A 21090-nucleotide genomic window follows, 5' to 3' on the forward strand; every position below is an offset into this window, starting at 1 on the left:
ATTGTTGTCGATAACGTTCTCCATCAATAGTTTCACCAGGTTTCAGAAGTTCGTAGTACAACAACACCCTTCACATAATGACCTGAACGTTTTTTGTCTTTAACGTCAAAATCACCGCTTCTAAACCTTTGAAACCAGTTTTCGCATGTTTTTTGTGTAGAAGCATGTTCACCATAAGCTTCTAACAACAAACGATAACTTTCTGCAGCCGTTTTCTTCAAATGAAAGAAGGTTATTAAACTTGCCCGCAAAATGAACTTTTCAGGCACGAAACTCGACATTTTTAGCTCAAAAAAAAAATATGTTATTATTAATATTATGAGTTGTGACTTATTGCGTTTTAAAGGTAAATTTTTGTACTTTAAAACAATATAGCAAACAGGGCTGACAACCTTCGCCTAATAAGTGGCGCCAACTTTTAGAAAAATCGAAAGAACTAATTCCTAGACCTGATATAAATCAAAAACTTTTTTTGAAAAATTAAATAATATAAAGGAGATGTTATAGTCTTCATAATAATACATATTTTTTTATATATTTTTAGGATTTATATTATTATATTTTACGTACATATGTACAGTATGCATATATATTTGTACCTTAAATAATATATTAAACTTACCTGCCTAAGATTTTACTAACACATCCATTTGAAACTTGTAATATTCTCGATATATCACATGGTCTAGCGCCTGAATGCGCTAATTCAACAATTTTTTGACGTGTTGAATCAGGTAGTGGACGTCCATTTACATAAACACCGCCTAATTGATTAATGCCACTATGACCAGCTGCAGAACAGCCAAATAATGCACTCTGACTAACTGATCCATGACCATGCATTATATGCTCTATAGTTTTTTTTATTTAGATTTGAACACAATATTTTTTTAAAAAAATAATTTAAATATTATATTTTTATTTGTTATTTTAAATATAATTTTTGTATAACAAAAATATACACAAAGAGCATAAAATATTTATGTTATTTTTTTTATCATATTTATTTTTTTGATATTTTATTGTATATTAATTTAAAAATGGAAGAAAAATTTGGAAAAATTTTAATATTTTATAAGAATTTTAATATTAAGTATTAAAATTTTAAATTAAAAATTTACACAATAATTAATTTTCAACACACAGTTTGGATATTTAATTTTTTTTTTCATTTTTCAATATGAATTCGAAAACATTTAAAAATATTTCAATGATTTTATGGTTAATTTAAATTTAAATTATGAAAATTCACAATCACAATCATTAATTAATTTATTTTTCATATATTTCATATCATTTTTATAATTTTTTAAATTTTTGAGTAAATGAGAGTTTTTTTTATATATAAATTATCAATTACACATCAATTCATTGACATTTATTAAATATTTTTATATTAAAGTTTAACATTTTTTTTGTGTTTTTTTTTTTTAAGTTAATTGATATGGTTAATAAGAGAAAAGAGAGCATAAAAGTATATTTAGAAAATTAGTGAATTTAATTAAAAATAAAAAACAAAAGAAAAGGAATTTTCGATAATTCAGAAGTTCAACAAAATTTAAAAAAAAAAAATTCTTTTGCATAATTATAACGGGTCTAAAAATTTTTAATTTTTTTTATTTATGAGGAGTTTTCATTTATGCGCGCTCTACTGAAAGTTCTGGTACCGGCCTTTTCCTGCATATAAATAAATGCTTATAGCTTCGGAACCATAAAGCATATAGTTATCATTATGAACTTGAATGTTCCTTATTTTTGGTCTTACAATTAAATTGATTTGAAAAACAGTTTTCGAGATGCAGCTATTATTTTTTTTTTCGGTGCGCTACGATGTGATCTAAAAGTTAACCCATATAACATTTTCCTCTATTTTTCATAGTTTTGCCAGTAAAACGTGTTAAATGTGTTCAAAAAAAATACGAAAAATGATTACATACGAGTATATCATGCATTTCATACAAATTCTAAATTATACATACTAATTTACTTACTGAACTTTCACAGTTGGGCTTATTTGTTTTCGAAAAAATGTTTCCAACAATTCAGCCTATAATGAGCTTTAAATTTTATCAAAACTTTAACTTCATCGTTTTAAACATTTCAGTATAATTTTCGCTTTAGTACTCATATGCAGCACTAAAAGAGTCTAATGGTCTCCTGTGCTATCAAACACATATTATAAAACAAACAGTTCCGTGAGTCGCATTTCTTTTTGGAAATTACGAACCTGGTGGATGTAAATGCCAGGGGCTTAAACCGGTTAATAAAAGACTTGGTCTGGTTAGAGTGTGAAGGTGGGGATATGTAGATCCAGCGATATCACGATGGACCTACTTGGCCTAAGTGTATCCTAGTATTGGAGAACTATCGATATATTGAACCCTCGATATTTTCGCAACTTGCAGGACAGTAAACTGCAACCGGTGGCCTCCATCTAATTTGTAAAGAAGCATATAATAGTGGTATATACATGATAGTGTAATTATAATCAAACATGGAATGAATAAAAAAAGTATATATCAACCATATTTAAACTTATCAATGCCTGTGTAAACCACACAGGCATTGTAATGGGCATAATATTAACTTTAAATATTTTTATTATTTAATAAATATTTTTCTTTTGTTAACTTGTCATTCTTTACTTTATCGATAAAAAAATTGTTTGTTGTTTTAAACTTTTTGAATTTTTCGTCTGCTTAAGCAAAAAAAGTTTTTTTTGGTTGCCAATAAACTGACAAGTTGAGATATTTTAGAATATTAGTAAAATTATATACATTAAAACATTTATGCCAATAACTCGCTAATGTAAACGCTCAGTTAAATTCGGTATTCAAACGGCATGTTGTGTGTCAAAGGCCAACTTTAACTATGACATAGTTTTTTCTCTTGTTCATTCATTCTAAAGAAAGAATATTAGAAATATAATGAAACTTGGACTTAGAAATTGAAAGAAGAAATTTTCAATTTTCACTGATGTAATTAGTGAAATTTGAATGTAAATTAGCGTGTATACGTTTGAAAATAATGTTATGGAGTTCATGAACTTCAAAACCATATTTCGTTCTCGCCCATTTTTCAAAATATATTAATTGACAAGAAGTGATGTTTATTTGACGATAGTATTATATCGACTTAAAAATCATCAATAGTTTCAATAGTTGAAAACTAGTGTATCCTTTAATAGTCGCGTCAACCCAACCTAAGCTTGTTATAATAAATATGTTGTATTCAATTATATGTTCATGTATATGCTAAGAATAAATTAAAATTCTGTTGAATAAGTATTATTAATTTATTTTCGATTGATCTTTAAAGGTTGTACCGGTGTTCAAAGCAGCACTGTATAAACTCATTATGTTATCATAGTGCTGTTTTATAGTACGAAAAGTTATTTTGTTTTTAAAATTTTAAAAGAAGCGGTTGTAGTATCCAAACACATGTTAGCAAAATTTTCTAGTTTTAATGTGGCTATATCGTAATTTTAAAGTTGTCTTACATTCATCATAAAGTCATTTTTGTTTTTCAAGCAGTTAATACTTGATCTTTATTTTAAATTGTTCAATTTTTTTTACACTTCAATTCACAGGAAATATTACAGCTTTTATTTTAAATTAAGAAATTGAGTTTAAGTATTACGAATAAAATTGAGGAAAATTCAATGTAATTCACATCTTTTATATAAGTATTAGGCTACTGGATGGACTCGTATCATAAACTTTGAAGTTAACAATCTTTATACTACATCGTAATACATAATTCAAAATCCAGTATCTTATAAATCTTAGAAAATTTTACCAAAAGAATACCTTACAATTTGTATATGTATATATTAATATATAAAAAGAGGAATCCATAATATCCTCGTCAAATTATTCTTAATTTTTCTCGTGGTATTGCCTTGGAAGAAAAAGTTTTACAACTACTTTATGATGATAGTTCTCCCCTGGCTTCTCTATTGTAAAATTGGAGTTTCATATAGGTACATACATACATAGCATACATCGTGTCGAATGCGGTACAGGAACAAGCAATAATGCTATTGACTTTGCTATTTTCTCTGCATAAGCTGTAATAAGGTGGTTAGCACGTTCGAAAATAAGTTGTGGAATATTAAAATCATTAACGCTAATGTCAAAATATGCGACTTTAACAGCTAAAATTTCAAGTACATTCCATATAATGTACAAACACAATATTTACTTACCAAATATTTTTACATGGAATCATTTAAGTAAAAAGAAAAATTATGAAGAGGATTTTCGATAATTTAGTTCTAATTTAGGCTCTTACAATAAAACATGTTCGATAAATCTAAACTAATTACATTTCTATACCGAATCCTCAAAAGTAAAAAGTTCAGTTTCTGTCAGATTTGTACACATGTGTGAAAAAATTTTTAAGATTTAATCTAGAACTTCCTGAATTATAAAAATCCTCGAGTTGAAAGCTTTTATAAAAGGCGATTTTAAAACTGATTTTTTTTGTAAATTATGGATAAGGTTATTTAATGGCCCCTTGTTCCCTTATATTCAGCCCTATCATGAATTTCGTTCGTATTTCTAAAAAAAAATTCATATTAAAAAAAGTTTTCCACTCAAAAACTAGAAAATGAAAGTTGTGTACTCAAACAACATTAATAAACATTTGACAGTTGAAATAAAATACTGATTTTGACACTTCGAAAAATTGTATTGCAATTGCTGATTTATAGTCTCTACGAAAGGAATTTGTGATCAATTAAAATTCTACGTCGTAGCTAAGTTCGTAATTTGTAGAATTCTACGAGCGGAATTCATGATAGGGCTGATTTTATATTAACACTTTATCGACCGATTGTGGTTGAGGCTGCCACTCAGTAAGTACCGGCTAAGTCGCGCCCGAATTTACTCTCAGTACCGGTTAAATTTTCACTATGCATTGTGTTCTGTTGTGTTGTTTTAAAGTATTGGAATTTTATTGATGTTTATACTTTATTTTGTATTTATTTTATACAATTTATTGCCTGTTTAACTTACATTCATAAAATAAATTTAAGGTAACAATAATTAAATTTTTTAATATCTATTTAGAGTATGGTATCTCTATCACCATCACTGTCGCTTTCTGAATAACTGCTATAGTCTGACAAAGCGTCTAAGCAAAACTCTTCATCTGAACTTTCTTTATCCATTAGAAACGGTAAAAAACTATTATAATTGATAAAAAATTGAAGAGGTCAGTACAAAGCTGCAAATAATTAACGGCGTTTGCGCTTCGCAGTTATAAAAGGAGCAACCCACTGACAAAAACCGGCGATAACTAAAAGCCGATTAATAGGCTACCGATCAATAAGCGCTGGCAATCGAAAAGCCGATAAATAGGCTACCAGTCGATGAGCGTAAGGAATCGAAAAGCCGATAAATAGGCTACCGGTTGATAAAGTGTTAATACATACACATTTGCTTAAAAAAGGCGATGAGAAAAATCATAGTAAAAATAAAAAACGTAGGACAAAGCGAAACAAAAAATTTAATTTTTAATTAAAAAAAAAGAAAAATTAATATAATTTTGACATATAATTTTTACATTTTTCTTATTATTATATTACCATTTTCATATACAGACAAACTGTTTAAATACATTTTTGTATTATTTTTATTGTAATTTATTTGTAGTTTTAATTTTTAATTTTTTTATCTTTTATTATTAAATTTTATCATTAATTTTTTTGATTTATCTTTTGTTATATTTTTTTATTATTATAAATCTATTTTTTCCAGTGGATTTTTTGTTTTTTTTTATGAAAAAAATTTTAACAAATTTTAAAAAGATTCATCATTATTTCGTGTTTATTTTAAAAATAATTCTTTTTACGATGATTTTTAATATTAAATCAAAACATTTTCCTCTTTTCCCTGTTTATTTTTTTATTTCTTTAGTATAATATTTATATTTTTACTATTTTGTTATTTTTATTTTAATTAATAATTTAATTATATTAAATGGAAAAATTTAATACGTTGCCCAATTCACAAAATTTAAACTTGATATTTATATTCCTTTCTTGATTTGTTTCTTGAGAGCACATCACATAATATTAAACAAACAAAAAAAATGACGACGGTAACACACATAACGGAAAACACGGAATTCTTTACTGAGTTTTTGTCATTTTGTCTTATTTATTACAGAAAAGGGGAGGTAAGGAGGATGGGAAAATTAGGAGAAGGAAAAAAATTTCTTCTGCGACGGGTGGAGAATTTATACGAGAAAACCAAAACATTAACTTATATAGAGAAATTAATAAAATTTAAAAAAGGTTTAATTTTTTTCAATTTATAATTTATTTTTGGAAAACAAGAAATATGAAAAAAAGGGAAAAGGAAGTAAACGGAGTTAAAAATAAAAAAAAACACTGTTTTTCTTTTAAACTTTTTAATTTAAAAACTTTAAATAAAATTTTTCTTTCTTAATTTTTATGTTTTTTCCTTTCTCAATATTTTTAAATATTTTTCAGAAACTTAAATTATTTATTTAATTTTTTTATTTTTATCATCAAAATCAAAATTAATTTGAAATTTTCCTCATTTTTCTTATTAATTTTTTTTTATTAAATTTCGAGATTGAGAAAATTTATTTCATCTTTTCATTGTTTGTTTTTTGTTTTTCATATTGCATTTCCAATTTTCTTTAAAATATTTTTCCCGCACACTTTAATAACATTTTTTTGGATTTGTTTTGCTTTTTTTTCTGGTATTTCTTTAAAATATCTTTTTAAAATTACAATCCAAAACACACTTTAATAAAAAAATTTGTTAATATTAAGTAATTATTTCTTTTAATTTACCTACACTTTATTTTTTGAGCATTGTTATTAATTTTTTTATGATTTTTTTTTCTATAAAATTAATATTTTTGAATATATTTTTAATATTTACTTAATTTTAAATAATTATTTTAAAATATTTCGTAAATTATGACGCGGGGCTCACTACCCCCCCGGGTTGTACTATAAATATTTTTTAAAAATTTTTTTTCCAAAATTTATATTTAAATTAATAAATTTTGGTAATTAATATAAATAAGAGAACAAAATATTATAATATATATATATATATATATATACATTGAACACAATTTTTGCATGTAAAATTAATTTTATAAGAAAATAAAAAAAACGCACGTTGTTATTTCGAGTAGAATATTTTACTATCAACTCAACCGAGAAAAAATCGGCCACCAAAATAAAAATTTTTTTTTTACAAGAACATTTTTTTATTAAAAAAATTGTTCTGTTTTTCTTCTTTACTTTTCCTTCCTCCTGTTGTTCACTAATCAAAATAACAACAATAACAAAAACATTAAAGCAAAAATAAAAAAAATTAAAGAAAAATCAAACAAAAAAAAATATAAAACATATTAATTACAAACACACATAAACCGAAACAGAAGTATTACAAACAAATATAAAAATGTGAACAGAGAGAGAAAGTGAAAATGAGAGAGAGAGAGAGAGAGAGCTCATACATTTATAATAAACAAAATAATAACAATAAAACAAAAAGAATCCTTTTTAATTTTTTCCTTTTTATTTTCTTTCCTTTTTCATTTACATACCATTATTTATTTGCATACTTATTTTATTTAGATTTGTGAAGTTGTAATGTAAAATTGTTTTTGTTTGTTGATTTATGTTATTTGTTTACTTTTTTATTAAAAATTTAAAATGTTTGTTTTGCGTTTGCGTGTATACGTGTGTTGCATGCGTATATACACGCGAATAAGGTTCTTTTATTTACGTGTTTATATACGTTTACATTACGTATACGCAACCGAAAATCGAAAATTAAAAGAGATAAAAATATACGATAGAAATGACGAATTGAAAAACGTCACAACAGCAAACTATATATACATAGAAATAAGATACAATACACACTTATACACACACCCAACATGACTCTATATATGATATTTCATATACATACATATCTACAGAGATATATATATAAAAATAACATGATTTAGTAATATTGAATGAGTGTTTACATACGTATGTAACCTATCTGAATATTTGGATTGACGTATTTTGGCATGTGCTTGTTTATGAGAAGAAGAGAACAAAGAAGGAAAACGTAGAAAAAAATAATAACGGAGTAATTTTTTTGTGTGTGTGTTGTATATACAAGCATACGCACACATACGAATTTTTAATATTCATGCATATTTTTGTATGCTGTGGCGATTATATGGTAATGGTACATGCGTTCATACGCATACCTATACAAATACATATCCATGGGTACATTTTTGAATAAAATGAATGTGTATGTGTGTAAATTATAATTTTGTTTTTGTTTGTATATAACTATGTAGCATTGTTTTTTGGGAGGTTTAAAATTTTTCTGCTTTAGATATATATATTTTATATGCATATAAATGCATGCATATGCATGTATGTGCTTTTATATTTTTATATGGGTTTCTGTGTGTGAGTTTATGTAAATTCGCAAAGAACTTCAATATAATTCGAAGGAAACATTTATTTTTTGCTCATTATTCTTACGATATAAAATAGTAAATAATAAATCAACAAGGAAAAGACTCCTGAAATCTCGAATCTTGTCCGTCGTTTTTTAAAGGATTTTTAATTTAAAATAAAAAAATTATTATTTTGTATTACAAAATAATTACTCTTATTTATAAAATAAATTCTCTAAAAATATTTTCTTTTTTTAAATTTCTTATGAACTGGTTCTGGCTGGATGATCCTTTGCCTGCAACCACTTTCGCTTTTTAGCTTTTACTTTTTAGTTTTTTTGAAAAATTCCTGACTTTTTTAGTCTAAAGTGTTTATTAGCGTTTTCATTTTTTGGCGTAACAATTTTTTTTTGGATTAATTGATTAACAAAAAGTAAAAAGTGGTTGGTGCAATAGAACGATCCTTCGGTTTCTCTCTTTTTTCTTTTTTGATTGAAAAACTGGAATTATTATTAAGCTGTTGTTGATAGTCAAGTTTTAATTTTATTATGCATTTAAAATGTTTTTAAATATTTTATTAAAAATATATTTTTACAATAGAATGTAAAATTTATTCAAAACTGTTGTGTGAGAGAAAAATATATAAGAGAGAAATAGAAAAGAAAGAAAAAAAGAGAACAAGAAAAGGATGAAAATTTTATATAAAAAATGAATCAGATGAAGAATACATGAGTGTGTTGGATTAAAAACTAATCTGTTCCTTTCACATCTTCATACGTATAGAATATAGATGCTTAACACAAAAACAATCTCGTGGACTTGTAGTGGAATTTACTTTTTACTAATTTTGTATACATATACATACATATATAGATGTTTATTTTTATACGATTATACAATGTTTGAAGCATGAAATTTGCTGTTATTTCACGTGCAATCTTGTTTTAACCATTTTTTCAAAAAAAAATTTTTTAAAAAGTGCGTATTAGTTTCATTCTGTCCGTCTGTCCGTCCGTTCCTCCGTGGACCCGTTGACAAAACTTCAACCCCCTTGAAGATAGAAAGCTGAAATTTGTACATTGAGCTTTCCTAGAAATTATTTCCGTAGAAGAAAATTTTTACCTATCTCCCCCCTCTAAAAGTTATAGCTCCTCAAAACCTCAAAAATGCCATTCTTCAACTCCTCCTTGTACCGAAACTATAACCTTTTTTCAAGTTTTGCAAACGGAGAAAAATAGTAGCTACTATTTCTTCTATCGCGACCTGCCATACTTGAACTTTAAAAAACAAAATGGCCGTTGAAATTTGCTGTTATCTAAAATCTACTTTTCCCAAATTTTTTATATCACTTTTCTTCTAGACCACAAAACTTAGAATTCTGAAATTTTAGCAGCTTTTAGACACTAATAAATACTTCATTTCGTTAGAACCACAAATTAACTTAAATAGAATGAACGTAGCGATCCATAACTCAGCAAACTACCTAGAAATGACCTTAGATGTCAAGCTAAGGTGTAAAGAGCATATAAAGAAGAAACACATTGAATCAGAAAATAAATATAGAGAAAATTATTGGCTCCTAGGTCGTAAGTCCAATTTGGCAATTGATAATAAGATATTAATTTTTAGCCAAATCTTTAAACCAATATGGCTATATGGCATTCAACTGTGAGGTTGTGTCAAGAAGACTCACATTAACAAAATTCAAACCTTCTAGCATAGGGCTCGTCTAGAACAGCATATAAATATGGAAGCAGTTCGGCTGCTAGACAATGGCAGATAGCGCCGTCCTTCTTCGTATTTCGAGACTTTTTCAACTAGTAGAAAAAAAAGAAAAAATGAAATTTTTTTCAACCTCAACCACATCCAAAATCATCGCCTTTCGAAATTTGTAAAATTCGAATTTTTGGCACCTTATCTTTCTGAAACTAAGATATTCCAAATTTCTATAAACCCAGTAACATAATTATTTTTCTTACCTCATTCAATTAACAGATGTTAATTATACAATTATACAGATATATATATATTAACTGGTATATTATCTGTATATAAATATTATACAGATATATATATATATATGTATAAATATATATATGTAAATGTATATTTTTGATCATTGTCGAATTCTGAGACGCAATTTGGATATATCAGTCCCGTTCATCTATTTTTTTGCTGCGATATAAATCTAAAAGTAATTGAATTAAGTTCAACCAGTTTTTACAAATGATATATTATAAATTCTATCAGAACATTATTTTGATTAGATTTATATGTCAGGCACTGATTCAAATTGCTGCCATTTGACTTCTAAAGTTATTTTTCTATATCTTATAAATTATTGAAGCTTGTAGTATAATTATTGAAGGTGAACATATTTTTGGTAAAAATCTGCAATCTTGCATGACTTTATGTGGTAACTGCCATATAAATAAATACAATAATCAAATCACTTTATAAAAGAAAAAATAAAAGGTTGGATGAAGCGGTCGTTGTAACAATTACAATACAACTCTTAAACTCATTCACTTGTATCGCAGACTTGACAAGTTAAACCAAATTAACTATTCTAAATTAATCTTTGAATTCTATATTGCTCTAATATGTGGTTGTTAAATCTGATTCAGTATTCATTCACAAAATGAAATACTGAATTCATCTTAATCATTTTAAATTTTTTGAATGGGGTCAAAAAATCGTATTCTTCCATATTTTTATGGAACTCAAGAAACATTGTGGAACAAATTGAAATTGTTTTTGTAGTTCATTATATTATACTCGTATGACTGTATATATACTGATCTTGAGTTCCCGGAAAAATTTAAAAATTACGCATGATAGTACCATACAAATTAGCATGACTGTAGCAAACTATATATAGTATATCTGTAAAAATTTCAGCAATAAGTTTTAATTCTGATGTTGTGTATTCATACTATAAATTTAAAATCTTCTGTAACTAGAAACACCTGTTGAACTTAATTTTTTTGTGCATGCAATATGTATTTCATTTAATTTTTCGACACATCGAATTGTTTTTGTTTTAAACAAATTTTGTTACTTTATAATTTAAGTATATATTTTATGTTTTGTTTGTGTTTAATAATAAAATTATTTAATATAAAATGATGTAATTTTTGATTTAACATAAAATGATCTAATTTGAATTGCTTGACCTCTTATAATGTAATTTCACTTAACGTAAACATTTTTCGGTCCCAAAAGCTCTGTTAGGCGAGAGATTGCTCAGTATTCACATGTGTAATATGCACATTTTAAGTAAATGTATTCCAACTGTGTACAATTATAGAGTGTCTAACTTTGTTGGTAACCATATATGCAATAAAAAAATATTAAACGAGAAAAAATAGAGTTGACCTCGTCAACTCTGTGATACCCGTACGAATTTGTTATCCTATGTGCGAATAAAGATGCCATAACTGACCTGACTATGGGACAGACTATGACTTTAAGTTGCCGTATTACCATATTAATTTAAGCAAAATTTCAGTACAATGTGTTTTTCAAAATACTGTGTGTGCCAAACAACTATTGAAGTTGTATGGCAGCTACCAGAAAGAGTCAAGAAATTTTAACGACTTTTATCAAGCACATCGGCCCTACTAATATATTCACTTGTGTGAAATTTCAATACCATAGCTTTTATAGTTTCTGAGATATAGCGAAATAACTTTTGAGGTTGTATGACAGGTACCAGAAGGAGCCAAGTAATTTCAATGACTTTTATGACACACATTGGCCCTACTAATATATTCGTTTGTGAGAAATTTCAATACCATAGCTTTAATAGTTTCTGAGATATAGCCAAATAACTTTAGAAGTTGTATGGCAGCTACCCGAACCGGTACCCCGATCATGTCTAATTTAAATAGGGTTCACAAATGATTTATTGAAGAAATTGCCAGAACTCTATTTAAATTGGACATGATTGGGTTACCGGTTCGGGTAGCTGCCATACAACTTCAAAATTTATTTAGCTATATCTCAGAAACTATAAAAGCTGTGGTATTGAAATTTCACACAAACGAATATATTAGTAGGGTCGATGTGTTTGATAAAATTCGTTAAAATTGCATGGCTCTTTCTGGTAGCTGCCATACAACATCAATAGTAGCTTGGCACACAATGTATTTTGAAAAACACAGTACTGAAATTTTACATAAATTAATATGGTAATACGGCAACATAGTCTGTCCCATAGTCAGTTATGGCATATTTATTCGCACATAGGATAACAAATTCGTACATTTTTTCTAGTTTTTACTTAAAATAGTTCAAGTATATATCTTCTTTATATTAAAAAATCCTTCTGAATTGTGGTTAAGGGGTATGATATTTTATTAATGAGTTAAATGGCATGATATTAAATATTAAAAGTATAATAATTATTTTTTGAAATGAGTGAAACTGTAAAATTCCATATGGATTTGGAAATTCATCTACTCAAGTATGTATACATATTTTTAGATTTATTTTCTACATTGTATATGCATGCACAACAAATTTAAAATTCAAAAATTTCAATTAATACTTTTAATATTTTCTTCTGGATAAATTGATAAAAGAGAATTGACAAAAAATTAATTTTAAAAATTGTATTTAAATAAATTGAAAGAAAAGAGAATTAAGAAAATAGCAGTTCCAGATTTTCTGAAATTTTTAAAATAAGAGTTTAAAAAAGTTGACTTCATATTAAATATTGGATAAAATTTATTTTAAAATAAATTAGACGAAATAATATTAATTATTATTAAATGTAGAAAAGCTCAAAGAGGCTCAATTTTCAAGGGGAATCCTCAGTACTTGATTTTATATTTAACAATTTTTGGAAATATTTTAAATTGGTTTTAAAAATTCTTGTGAAAATTTGACTGCCTATTTTCCGGTCCTGTTTTATGGCTACGAATTGAATTTTGAGGCTTTTACAATCCTCTTAAACTGAATTAAATTAATTATATTCGTAAAGTTGTAGAGTTTTTATTAAACATCTGGCATCACTAAATTAAATTCAATTTAAAAATGGAAGAGAATTTTTTTTTGCAATTTTATTATTTTATTTTTTTTTTTTCATATTATTTAACTTAGTTGAGATATTATACACATGTCCACCTTTCTGTGGGTGGGACTTTTATACATTCTTTGTTTATTTTTAACATTTTTTTCCTATACATACTTTTCGTAATCTTTAAATGCCATTTTTAAATGTTGCTATTTTATTTTCGTGATGTAGTTGTAAATATAGCGCATGACATTTATATTGTGATCCCAACCCTTGCCAACGGAATATTTAGAGAAGAAGGAATATAAAAAGAGAGTTTATATTATTCACTAATAGAATCATTTAAATTTTGTATGATAAAATAATTGAGATTTGTGTTATTTTATCCTTTAAAAATCAAAAATCATTAAAATTCCTTATATAGCTTAAAAACTTTTAAAGTTTAAAGCAAAAAATTTAATTTGTAACAATTTATAAGAGTAATAAATGTAGAAAATTCCAATATGTACATTTAATGTAATGATATACTAAAAATTATTTAGAAATTCCTACAAATTGAAGAAATACAAGAAAGGAAAAAGAGAAAGAGAGCTAAAGAGAAAGAGAGCGAGAAAAATACACATACAGTAACAAAACAGAACTTTATTATATAACGCTAAGAACCTTAATTATATAATGCTAACGCCCAATAATACATAAAATATAGCATGGATCAGCTGTTTTGTTGCTATTTAAGTACCAACTGATATTTCAATATTAATGACAAGAATCACAAGTACAATGATAATTATATTTAATATTAAGATCCATACATATTTCATTTTTGTATGATAAACTATAAATGAGTCAAGATTCGATGAAAATGTGTAGATGGTCCTTTTGAAAGTAATATAACGCTTATATGATAGCATTTTCAATTATAAAAACCCTTTTAAAAAAAATTATTGAAAGTTACACAAGTAATACAAGTAAATTAATAATAATTGTAGTTTAGCTTTCACTTTTATGTCATAGTTTAGCTTTTACTTTTGTGTTGTGTAATTTTTGTATAAGAAACATGATAGCGCCGATATCGGTACAGTCCACTTCAATTTAATAAATATAAATCACCAGGATTTTTTTTATTTTAATGCCATTAGTAAATGATTACATACATTTAAGATGCAATGTCAAAAAGAAAGGAGCTTTTGTGAAAGGGATTTCTTTGGCTAAAATCAGTAACCTATATGATATTGTTTTATACAACACGTGCGAAATGTTTCGGATGAATTCGTGAGCAATTTCTAATGAGACAATAGAGATAATGTTATCTATATACAATGTTTTCACTGACCGCATTGCATACAATAAGGGAGGTTATGTGATGGCATCAAATTTCAGATGTCAAATTTTTGGTGGGAACGCGCTTTTCCATATAATTGCATGCCGATTTTACATTTTTGCGCATATAAAAAGAAACATTCAATCAGTTTCCTTAATATTTAATATTCAAATTTAGGGTCTTAAAACAATGAATCTATAAATTATTTTAAACCCTATAATTTATTTACAATATCCTTAGTTTCCAAAATGCAGTAACACGGTATTAAAACGCAATTCAGCTAACAAGTGTAAATTGCTGAATCGTGTTTTAATGCCATATTAACGTATTTTGGAGATCAGAGTAATCACACAAGTTGATGTTGAATAATTATGGATTAAAATTAATTTTATACTTTCAAAAATCTATCTTTTTTATAATATTCGCGAATGATTTACTAATTTTCAATTTAGGTAATTGTTAACATATAATAATTTTTAAAATTTGCATTTGAACAACAATCACCAATAATTTTTTAATGGAATTTTTTGTTTTTTATTAAGTTTTGTTCATTTTTTACTCCCGCAGTTTCCAAATAGATTATGTTGTTTATTATATATATTTATTGTTCAAAATTCAATGATTACTTGGAATTTCCGATGGCATATTTTATTATTATATATTATGCAAGTGTTCTTCGATATATAACATTGTATATATATTGACATATTTAAAATATTTCCATATTATAATATATTTTAGTATGTATAACAGAAATTAAAATATATATATATATATATATAAAGTGTATATTAATACGTATTCAAAAAGGATATTACATGTTAAAACTATTAAAGCCGAATAAAATTAAGTTATTAGACATCCTTTTTTTTTCTTTTTAAAAATTGCAAATCGTTATATTATAACTGGGCTATTCTTCCTCCCGATTTGTCATATACAACTATACATTATTAAATATGCAATATATATGAGAACAAAACAAACCAAAATACAAAGAAAATCATAACATAATAATATTATAAAAGTATAGAGAAAGTGCGTGCCAGGTCACGTTTTTAAGATTAAACATTAAAGAGAAGAACAGGAAAAACAGAAAAAAAAAAACTAAAACTAAAAATTAAAGGATACCGGAAAATGAAATTTTTTACCGATGACTATATATATGATGACAATAAGAACAGTTTAAGCGTTCAAATTATAGTAAGCATAAGAAAAAATAAATAAAGTTGGGTCAAACCAATGGTTTTTATTGTAGCACTTTTCCCTTCAACAAATAAAAATACTGCTTTTAAATACAGTCTATGTGTATATCATACTATTCAAATTATTTTCATTCATATACGAAACTATTTCTAGGATTGCATATATTAAGGATGGACGATTCAGTCTTTCGAATTTTAAGGGTTAATTGTGTGAGTTAAGAAAAATATGAATAAATTATATAAAAATAAAATAAATTATATTATTTAATGTGATGCTTTTTGTGTTTATAGAAATTTGAAAAAGCTTGCAATTTCGAATATATAAGGCGACAGAAATTCAAATTTTACAAGTTTCAAGAGGCGATAACTTGAGAGGGGGTTGAGACGGAAAAAAATTTTATTCTAAATTAATTATTTGTTAGTGTCTAAAAGCTGCTAAAGTTTCAGGTTCCCACAACTAACTGGGGTTTAGAAGAAAAACATTGTCAAAAATTTGGAAAAAACAGATTTTAAATAACGGTAAATTTGAACGGCCATTTTGTTTTCCTTAAGTTCAAATATAGTATGCCATGGTAGAAGGCAGCCATTATGTTTCTGCGTTTGCAAAATTTTAAAAATGCTTACGGTTTACTGCAATAAATAGTTAAAAAATGCAATTTTTACTGTTTTAGGGGGGTATAACTTTTAGAGAGTGGGAGATAGGTAAAAATTTTCTTCTACAGAAATAATTTCTAGTAAAGATCTATGTACATATAAAACTTCAGCTTTCTATCTTCATGGGTGTAGAAGTTTTGTAAACATGTCCACGAACGGATGGACGGACGGAGAGAGTGAATCTAATATGCACTTTTTTTCGAAATTTTTTTTGGAAAAATGCCAAAAAGAGGGATTTAGAGCTAAAATACAATTTATTTAACTATTATTTCTCCTTTATAATAATATTATATAATTTTGTAAACTTTGTATACATTTAATAATATAATTAATATTGGAAATCTAATCAGAAGTAATTGCAATGGTATCATAATTACAATACTAATCAAAAAAGTCACTGACTTCTAACGGTAAAATAACGACGTTAATATTGTTATATTTTAACTGTATATTTTAAACGATAAGAAAAGAAAATATATGAAATAAAAGAAATTCTCAAAAAGAATTCGATATTTTCAAAATTTAAAAATCAAATTGAAGATTCCTTAGAGAGAGAGAAGAATCATTGCGGAAGAGGACCAGGGTAATATATTAAATTTTAAAGGATTTAAAAATCACTTGCAAAATAAATATATTATATAAAGTGAAATATTACTTAAACATATTCCTGTTTTAAACTATTTTTTCCAAAAGTTCATTGTTCGCGTTATCCTAGTTTTAAATAATTGAGCAAATTTCTGAAAATAGTAAATTTTAAAAAAATGTTTTAATGTGTTCACGATGGCACATGCTCGATATATGAATCTCATGCACCAGCTCTATGTTCCTCTCCGGAGTGAAATACGGTAAAAAAATAAAATGAATAAAAACAATTCTATTCTTCTTTAATTATGGTAAATAATTAACAGAATAAAAAATATATATTATTAATTAACAAGATTTTAATTACTCAATTTGCAATTTCAATTCCATAAATATTTATTCCAAAAATATATTGAAACTAAAGATAATTAAAAGTATGTATTTATGTATACACACCAAAATTGGCTAAACACTACATTTTGGACATAAATTTAATTTATAAAAAATGACATAAACGCATAACCAATTGAACTTCGTTATATATCGCTAAAATACATCCAAATATATCCAAATGGCTTTTGAAATTGTATGGCAGCTACCAGAAGGAGCCAAGAAATTTCAACAACATCAAACACATTGGTCCTACTAATATATTCGCTTGTGTGAAATTTTCATATCACAGTTAATAAATTAATGTAGATATGTATTACAGTTATTAATAATAAGAAATATCAAAAGGAAACCAACTTAAGAAAAAACCAATTCCAACGGTAGGAGCATCAGTTATTTTGTATCTATACGTATTTTTTAGTACTTTTCCAAAAAAATTTTGAAAAAAGTGCTTATTAGTTTTATTCTGTCCGTCCGTGGATATGTTTACAAAACTTCTACACCCTTGAAGATAGAAGGCTAAAATTTAATATGTATACATAGATCTTTGCTAGAAACTTATTCTTGTGGAAATTTTTTTCCATCTTCACCCTCTCTCAAGTAATCGTCTCTTGAAATTTGTAAAATTTGAATTTTTAACGCTTTATATTTCCGAAACCGTAAGCTTTTTCAAATTTCTATAAGCGCAAAAACCTAACGGCAAGTTCCATGACATTAAAAAATATAATTATTTTTCTTAACTCATGCAATTAACCCTTAAAATCGAGCATTATGTTAACCCCTCTTTATATTAATTTTTGTTTATTTCAAAGACTGCATAAATCGTTCATCCTAAATATATGCAATCCTAGAAATAGTTTCGTTTTCGAATGAAAATAATTTTAATAGTGTGACTGCTACACATAGACTGTATTTAAAAGCATTATTTACACTTGTTGAAGGGTAAAGTACTACAAGGCAAACCATTGGCTTGACCTGCAACTTTATTTTACCATAATTTTACGTTTAGAAGAAAATAATACAAATTTTACAAAAACAACACTCGGAGGAATGAGAACATCTATTTTGAGAAAGCCGAAAGTTTCCAACAGTTACTGCATATGATTTTTGAGAATTTCTAAAATAACGTGTTTCCAATTCAATCCAATTCCAATCACTAGCATTAATGAAAACATTGAGAATATCGCTGAAAAGAGTAAAAACTTTGTCTCCAATTGTTCACAACAGGTAGTCCAATTATTTCGATACTGTTTTTATTCTCACACTGCTCCAAAAATTTAATCTTTATCTCTAATTCAGTAATCCTCTTCTTTTGTTTTTAAGCTGTCTTCTTCAAGCAATCAAAGCGCACAACCACATCGCTAATTAAATTTTGAGTTTTCATAATTTCATTATATAGGGTTTGTAGAGTTATATTGCCATTGCCATCTTGAAAATAACTTTTCAGTTAGTGTGAGTTTCCAGAATTACAATTTGATACACTTCTAGATGATGCTACGGGTGTATTGCCTTTTGATACTCGTATTGACACACTTTTTATACAATTATTACACTTGTATTACTTTTTAGTTTTCTCTAAATTATCTATATCAATTTTATTGCGTTTTGCATTCTAAAATTCTTTACAAGTTGAACATTGAATTTTTAATTCAGTTTTACTAACTTTTCCATTGCATAAACGACAATCCATAATATTTAATTGAAATTAAACACGATGAGCTAAAAATAATTAAAATACTAAGCAAAAAAGTGCAAATAAAACTGAAGAACTATACAATGCATGTACACACCCCATCACGACGAGTGTATGTTGCTATAACTTTAACTGCAATATGCATATTGAATATACGAGTATGTTTTAAATTTTTTTAATGGGCGAAAAAAAAGTAATGATAAAATTTGCGAAATGTTAGCGAAATTACATTGCTTGGTGAATTCTTAAACGTCAAATTTTACAAAATCTGAGTTGTCTGAGTTTACGGATACTCTACTACGTTTTCACTCTCAGTCAAAGTTTAAATTCTTAAACGTTTAAAAAAAGTCAAGTAAGCGTCAAAATTGTAGATTTTTTTTTTTACATGCAAACAGTCTGACGTAGTAATTCAGTAAATAAATTTGATGTATTGTGTGACTATCATTACGTTAAAAATAATATAAAAAATACTTTTTTTATTAATTTTTAATATGTAAGTATAAAATTATTTTAAATCTAAAAATTTTTTTTTTGTTTTGACGTTTACGGATGATCAAAATTCAAAGTCAATTACGAGTAAAAAGTTTACTACATTTCTGTCCGTAAAAGTTTTAGTTTCAGACAGTTTGCAGACTAAAATCAAAATTTTGACGTTAAAGAATTTGCGGGCTGTTACTTGTCAGGTGGTAATGCAACTCTAAGCATAAATAAATTTTTCTATATATACAATATACTACTTGAAATACTAATTATTTACATATGTAATACGCATAAAAAACTATACATTGAAATTGCTTTGGACTTTATAGATTTTTGTTCGTATAAAATGTTGAGCTCTAAACTACTTCGGTATATTTTCACATTAGAAATCAGGATTAAATGCAGGACAGTTCAGAAAATATAACAAAATTTTGATTTTCTAACAGCAAATTTTATTTCGAAAATTTAAAAATTAGTTTGAATGTTGACTGAGTTTATGAATGAAATATGATGATGGGTTATTCTTTTTGTTTTTTAGTTATTTCTATAAAATTTTCTCGTTTGCACTAGAAAGCGAATGACACGTGTTCATTTTAAGAATTTGTCTTAAAAATTTTTTATTTTGTAATTTAATTTCGAGAATTAAATTTTTTTGGGCATTTGTATGAGAGGCTTACTTCTCTTGCTTTTATTTGAAAATGATTTTAAGTTATTTTTAAAAATTACTTACAGGAGTTTAACAATTATCGAAGAAACGTTCGAATAATTTTTGTTTTACGAATTTTTCAAATCTATACTTGTCTCTCAACTGTGAAAATTAATATCAATAGTGGAAGACTTTAAAACGAACGTGGATGGTCATAAACTCTCAAAACTTGTTAATCTGACTAACCATTAGTTTTACTCTATCGTGCTTTTGTGTTTATATTCCCTGAAAGAAGGCACAGATATGCTGTCACAACACTTTAGGCTAAATCGAGAGGTTTTTTCCCTTCAGTCTTTTTGTCCAAACACTCTCCCTATAAGTCAAAGGACCTCGAGGTTTACATGCTGTTCCGAACGCATCCTATGTTTAATCGCACAGTTTCTGATTTCCTCACTTACTTAGGGAACACCCATATCCCTATTAATGTCATTATTGCGCACGTACCAGGAGCCATCCACTATATCACGAACGATCTTTTTTTCTGGAAAGTTTGTATGTGTCAGATGTGAGACCTTATCATTTGGTTATATATCACCACCTTATTGTATATTACCAATATAGACCTGCGACCTAGGAGCC

The 21090-nt window shown here is 26.4% G+C and overlaps 1 protein-coding gene across 9 annotated transcripts in view; it reads right to left on the minus strand.

Moving 5' to 3' along the window:
- Nucleotides 1-21090, minus strand: part of LOC129606923 (paired box protein Pax-6) — a 277309-nt gene that overhangs the window by 169897 nt on the left and 86322 nt on the right. For 6 of the 9 annotated variants that reach the window (XM_055517576.1, XM_055517582.1, XM_055517571.1 and 3 more), the window contains one exon: nt 623-851. In XM_055517576.1, coding sequence (XP_055373551.1) covers nt 623-851 — 229 coding nt within the window. Of the gene's footprint in view, nt 1-622; nt 852-5590; nt 7373-21090 lie in introns of those variants that run through there. The other 3 variants (XM_055517596.1, XM_055517604.1, XM_055517590.1) reach the window with 2 other exon arrangements.

This window comes from Condylostylus longicornis, unplaced genomic scaffold (genome assembly GCF_029603195.1).
Source record: "Condylostylus longicornis isolate FDR11 unplaced genomic scaffold, ASM2960319v2 ptg000003l, whole genome shotgun sequence".
Lineage (NCBI taxonomy): Eukaryota > Metazoa > Arthropoda > Insecta > Diptera > Dolichopodidae > Condylostylus > Condylostylus longicornis.